Source organism: Dipodomys ordii, unplaced genomic scaffold, assembly GCF_000151885.1.
Source record: "Dipodomys ordii isolate 6190 unplaced genomic scaffold, Dord_2.0 Scaffold39, whole genome shotgun sequence".
Taxonomy (NCBI): Eukaryota; Metazoa; Chordata; class Mammalia; order Rodentia; family Heteromyidae; genus Dipodomys; species Dipodomys ordii.
Genome location: NW_012267255.1, coordinates 11,544,145 through 11,550,547, shown reverse-complemented (window position 1 = coordinate 11,550,547; position 6,403 = coordinate 11,544,145). Strand labels below are relative to the sequence as shown.

Sequence of the window (6,403 nt, the reverse complement as noted above, 5' to 3'; positions counted from 1 at the left end):
CAAAAAAAAAAAAGAATCAGTGTTTTAATCACCTGATCATTTCTTGGTCTGTTGACTCATGGTTAGGCCTACTTTCAGTTGAGGTGCTATCTGCAGTTATCCCAGTCTGGAACTTGATTGCTGTTTACTTAATGAAACCTTTAGCATTTGTGCCAAATGTACTGTGAACTGCATTCATGGGTTTCCTTCTGTTCTATTACATCCTATTACTGTTATGTGGCCTGAGCTGTCTGATGGGCTGTGTGACTTTAAGTCTGACATCAGTCACTCCATTGGCTTTGAGACTTTGTCTCTTTCAGTCTTCTCTACTTTCCCATTTTATCTGTTTTTCTGCTAGCTTGCAACCTTTTTTATTCTCTGCAATGTTCCATTCATTTTATGTTGCTAAGTTAAGATTAAATTGCATACCATTTAGGATGGAGAGACATGGAATGAAATAAAAAATCAGTGAAAAATACCTTCAGCATGATGTACCTTTCTTTTTTGTTGTTGTTGTTATTGTTGGTCTTGGGGCTTGAACTCTGATTCTGGGCCCTGTCCCTGAGCTCTTCAGCTCAAGGCAAGCATTCTACCACTTGAGCCACAGCACCACTTTTGGTTTTCTAGTAGTTAATTGGAGCTGAGTCTCGTGGACATTCCTGCCTGGGCTGACTTTGAATCGTGATCCTCAGATCTTCGCCTCCTGAGTAGCTAGGATTATAGGTGTGAGCCATCAGCACCCGGCATGATGTACCTTTCTAAACTTTTTTTTAGTTGGTCATGGGGCTTGAACTCTGGGCCTGGGCACTGTCCCTGAGTTCTTCAGCTTAAGGTGAGTGCTCTACTACTTGAGCCGCAGTGCCACTTCCCTCTAAATTTTTTATATACTTGTATGTGTAAACATTTCCTCTATTACCCTATAGTATAAAGATGTAAATATTTTCATTGACTTACATATGTCTCTTTTCCCCGAAACTATAAAATATGTCTTTTTTTTATATAAAATATGTCTTTCTATGTGTGATGTGAGGAGTTCTACATTTTAAGAAAAAGCCAAAATAGGTCTTGAGATGGTTTTTTAATTAATTTGTTTTTAAGAAATAGTTTTGGGCTGGGAAGGTGGCTTAGTCATGAAAAGGCCCTCGGTTAGATTCCTCAGGACCATATAAGCAGAAAAAGCTGGAAGTGGCACTGTGGTCAAGTGGTAGAGCGCTAGCCTTGAGCCGAAGAGCTGAGGGACAGTGCCCAGGCCCAGAGTTCAGGCCCCATGACACACTCTCTCTCTCTCTCTCTCTCTCTCTCTCTCTCTCTCACACACACACACACACATACACACAAAAGTAAGTTAGTTTTGAGAGAGAGAGAGAGAGTGTGCTTGTGCGCGTGTGTGCGCATGGGCCAGTGTGCCAGTTTTGGGGCTTGAACTAAGGGCTTGGGTGTTATCCTTGTGCTTCTGTGCTCAAGCCTAGCCCTCTACAATTTGATCCACAGTTGCATTTCTGGCTGTTTCGGTGGTTAATTGGGGCTTTCTTGCCTGAGCTGGCTTCAAACCATGATCCTCAGATCCCAGTCTCCTGAATTACTAGGATTATAAGCATGAACCCTCAGCGATTAGCAGTAAGCTTGTTTTTATTTTATTTTATTGTTTGCTAGTCCTGGGGCCTGAACTCTGGACCTGGGCACTGTCCCTCAGCTCTTCAGCTCAAGGCTAGTGCTCTACCACTTGAGCCACAGTGCCACTTCCGGCTTTTTCTGCTTATGTGGTGCTGAGAAATCGAACCCAGGGCCTCATGCATGCAAGGCAAGTGCTCTACCACTGAGCCACCTTCCCAGCCTCTAAGCTTGTTTTTAATCAACTTGTTCTTCTTAATCTTTCGGTATTGTATTTTCTGTTAGTGTGTCACTTATGATTTGAATTACTAGAATTGCTGAAGCTGTTGTATTTTGTGCTTTTCCTTTTATATAGGAACATATGGATAGGTGACAAAGGGTAGATTGTACCTGAAAATATTTCATTATACCATTCCTTTCCTTTAAAGTTTTTGAAATATTATAGTTTATAGAAACATAAGAGAACAGTGTTCACCAAGAAAATTAAACAAATATAAACTCAGGTATCACAGAGCCACTCAACAGTGTTTATGATTGGATGGGTGCTTGGTTTAAAAGTAATCTGACTAGAATTCCATTTTTCTTAATGGTAAATCAAATGGATATGCATAAAACTCCATTTCCTTTTTCTCTTCTTTCCTTCTCAGATATAGCCACTGTCCTGCCTGTTTCTGCATCTACATGTTGCAGTGTTAGCCCTGCTCTTTCCTTTGTATTTGACATAAGCTCATCTAGTAAATATACATCTTGTTTGAAACACTCAATTTTACTATGATTTAACTCTTCTTTCTAGGAACATCTTCCAGAGCTCTTCGTACATTTTCAATCTCAGAGTTTTCATACCTCAATGTACGCATCGTCCTGGTTTCTGACTATCTTTCTTACAACTTTTCCACTACCAATCGCAACAAGGATATTTGATATCTTCATGTCTGAGGTAAGCTAATGAACAGATTATGAACAAGAGTTGAGCCAGGGGGTCAGTAGATTAATTAGAACAGGTCAGGGAAGGGAGTAATAAGGTAGCCTATGTGTCCCTGTTAAATTGCTTGCATGAATGATCTCACTGAAACTTTATAGCAGCCTTATAAGGTGGATAAATGACTATCTCCATTTGTTAGTTGATAGATAAGGAAGCACACTTAGAGAAAGATTAAATTAACTTATCTTCAAATATAGATGTATATGGGATAATGAATTCAGATGAAGGCACTTAAGATTTGGAGCCTGCCCTCTTAACCCTTATCACTTCCTGACCTGGATGGTGAGAGTGAGAGATTAAATTTGCTTTATAGAGGCTGGGAAGGTATCTTAGTGGTAGAGTGCTTGCTTTGTATACATGAGGCCCTGGGTTTGATTCCTCAGCACCACATAAGCAGAAAAAGCCGGAAGTGGTGCTGTGGCTCAAGTGTTAGAGCCCTAGCCTTGAGCTGAAGAGCTGAGGGACAGTGCCCAGGCCCTACAACTAGACCAAAAAAAAAAAAATTGCCTTATAGTTCATGTAGTTGCAGTACAGCTGTTATCCAAAGTAATTAGTATACTTTGAAGCTTCTTTTATTCTGTGAACACATGGCAAGGTTGCATTTTAATGGTCTGTGGTCTATGATAGTGATTCTTTGACTTCTGTTGTCTTAACTCAGTGTTAATTGTTACTAATTATATCTTAGGGACAATACTTGTATAACCCATTTTAATAGTTTGGCTTGGAGTTGACAAACTACGGTTCACTTCCGGATTTGTTGTCATTTACATGTCAAGTATGTCTTCCCACCTGTTTTTATAAAGTTTTCTTGGAGTACACCTTTGTTCATTAGTTCATACGTTTTTTATGTGTGCATTATGGTTACACTGGCTGAGCTAAATAGTTATGCAAAGACTGTATGGATTCCCAAGCCTAAAATACTTATCTGGCATTTTTACTGAAAATGTTTATTTAGATCATAAATGCTTACCTTACAATACTATTACTACTATTGCCAATACTAATAATTCATTATTTTGAATTTTAAATTTTCACCGATAGAGAAGTAAAACAAATTTGGCTTTCATTTGTTCCATAGGGTTTAGAAATAGTGTTTCGAGTAGGATTAGCCCTTCTTCAGATGAATCAAGCAGAATTAATGCAACTTGACATGGAAGGGATGTTACAGGTAAGTGTTCTGGATTCCTTGTATGTCTTCAGATTTACTGTTACTTAATAAGCAGCACTGAGTGGTTCTTCTGTTATTCTTTTATTGTATTTTAGCACTTTCAGAAGGTCATTCCACATCAGTTTGATGGTGGTCCAGACAAATTAATCCAAGCAGCTTACCAAGTTAAATACAACTCAAAAAAAATGAAAAAGTAAGTATTTGTACATTTTCTTTTTATTTATGGGGTTTGTTGAAATATAACAAACCTCAGAATATTCAGTGGAAGTGGCAAAACTTTTTTGGTTGGTATGGGGCTTGAACTCAGGTCCAGGGGGTTGTCCATGAGCTTTTGTGCTCTAGGATAGAACTGCTCCTTTGAACCACAGCTCTCCTTTTGATTTCCTGGTGCTTAATTGGAGATGAGAGTCTCCTGGGCTGATTTCCTGCATGGGCTGGCTTCAAACTGAGATCTTTAGATCTAAGCCTCTTGAGCAAGGTACAAGCATGAGCCACCAGTGCCCAGGCCATTTGTTATTTTAAAAACAAACTTAGTGGTTTTGTCTCTGATATTGATAATACTCTTTTCCTCTATTTGATTACCAGAATGTCACTAAAGTTCATGGTTAGCATAACCAGCAAGGTAGCTATGATAGACTGAGAATTTAAAATTTGAGAGAGAGAGAGAGAGAGAGAGAGAGAGTGTGTGTGTGTGTGTGTGTGTGTAAGTGTGTGTGTATAAGTGTGTGTAACTGGGAATGAAACCCAGGCTTATTTTCTTGTTTTTGGGTCCCGTTGTGGGGCCTGAACTCTGGACCTGGGTGCTGTCCTTCAGCTCAAGGCTAGCACTCCACCACTTCCGGCTTTTTTCTTTTTGCTTATGTGGTGCTGAGGAATTGAACTCAGGGCCTCATGTATGCAAGGAAAGTACTCTACCACTGAGCCACCTTCCCAGTCCCCCAGGCTTATTTTCTAATGAAGCACTTTTGGCTTGTATTTCATAAAAGTTCAAAATAAGCAGTTGGACTGTTTTGGTCATGTTTCATTTAGAAGTCATTATGTTGATGAAGAGTGATAGATATAGCTGGATGCAGGTGGCTCATGCCTGTAATCCTAGCTACTAAGGAGGCTGAGATCTGAGGATTATAGGTCAAAGCCAGCCTGGGCAGGAAAGTGTGAGATTCCTATCTCCAGTAAACCACCAGAAAACCGGAAGTGGCACTGTGGCTTAAGGGGTAGAGCGCTCACCTTAAGTTGAAGAGCTGAGGGACAGCGCCCAGGACCAGAGTTCAAGCCCAATGACTGACCCTCCCCCCCCACCCCCAAAAAACCTTAAGGAGTCATCTTAGTTTTCCTTTTTGGGGTGACATAACATTCAAATCACCATACACAAGAGATGTTTACTTTTAAGATTTGAAAAAGTTTAAGATTTTACCTAGATGTGGTGGCACTCATCTGTAGTTCTAATTACTTGGGAGGCTGAAGCAAGAAAATTGCTTGAGCTCAGGAATTCCAGGCCAGGCAACATAGAAAGATTCTGTCTCCAAAAAAAAAAAAAAAGTAGCCTTGAGAATGAGGCTCTTTCCTGGTAATTGGTTCCCCCCCACACACGTTTTTTTTTGTCAGTTGTGGGGCTTGAACTCTGGGCTTGGGTGCTATCCCTCAGCTCTTCAGCTCAAGGCAAGCACTCTACTGCTTGAGCCACAGCGCCACTTCCGGTTTTCTAATGGTTTATTGGAAATAAGAGTCTCATGGACTTTCCTGCCCAGGCTGACTTTGAACCATGATCCTCAGATCTCAGCCTCTTCAATGCCTAGGATTACAGGCATGAGCCACCGGTGCCTGGCTTTGATTCCCTTTTTAAGTCTTACCCCTATACAATTCATGTATATAATTTTAATCATCTTAATTACCAATTTTTCTCACTGATTCTTTTATTTCTTTTCTCATAATAACCCTGTTTTGCTTTATCAAAATCTCTATTTGAAACTGGGTGCCAGTAGCTCATGCCTGTAATCCTAGCTATTTAGGAGGCCGAGATCTGAGATGGTGGTTCAAAGCCAGCCGGGGCAGGAAAAGTCCAGGAGACTTTTTTTTTTTTCTGGTTGGGGACTTGAACTCTGGGCTTGGGCACTGTCCTTGCCCTCTTTAGCAAAAGGCGAGCGCTCTACTGCTTGAGCCACAGCAACACCTCCGGTTTTTCGTGGTTTATTGGAGATAAGGGTTTCACAGACTTTCCTGCCCGGGCTGGCTCTGAACTTCGATCCTCAGATCTCAGCCTCCTGAGTAGCCAGGATTACAGGTGTAAGCCACCAGAGCCCGTCTAGGGAGACTCTTATCTCCAATTAACTACCTAAAAACTGGAAATGGTGCTGTAGCTCAAGTGGTAGAGCACTTGCCTTTAGTTGAAAAGTTGAGGGACAGTGCCCAGGCCCAGAGTTCAAGCCACATGACCAACCAAAAAAAAAATCTTTATTTGATGTTCAGTAACTTCTAGTCTGAATAATTATTCTTCCTCTGCCATTTTGTATCATATGTTCATATAGACAGGAGTCACTGCATAGTCGGTGAGATTGTTGACAGTAGGCTATATTTCTTGTGTTTTTTCTTTTTTTTTGGGTCCAGTTGTGGGGCCTGAACTCTGGGCCTGGGCACTGTCCCTCAGCTCTTCAGCTCAAGGCTAG

The 6,403-nt window shown here is 40.9% G+C and overlaps 1 protein-coding gene across 1 annotated transcript in view; it reads left to right on the top strand.

Moving 5' to 3' along the window:
• Positions 1–6,403, top strand: part of Evi5 (ecotropic viral integration site 5) — a 156,796-nt gene that overhangs the window by 40,649 nt on the left and 109,744 nt on the right. The window contains exons 6-9 of the mRNA XM_013018235.1: positions 2,384–2,527; positions 3,651–3,740; positions 3,836–3,933; positions 4,326–4,362. Coding sequence (XP_012873689.1) covers positions 2,384–2,527; positions 3,651–3,740; positions 3,836–3,933; positions 4,326–4,362 — 369 coding nt within the window. The remainder of the gene's footprint in view (positions 1–2,383; positions 2,528–3,650; positions 3,741–3,835; positions 3,934–4,325; positions 4,363–6,403) is intronic.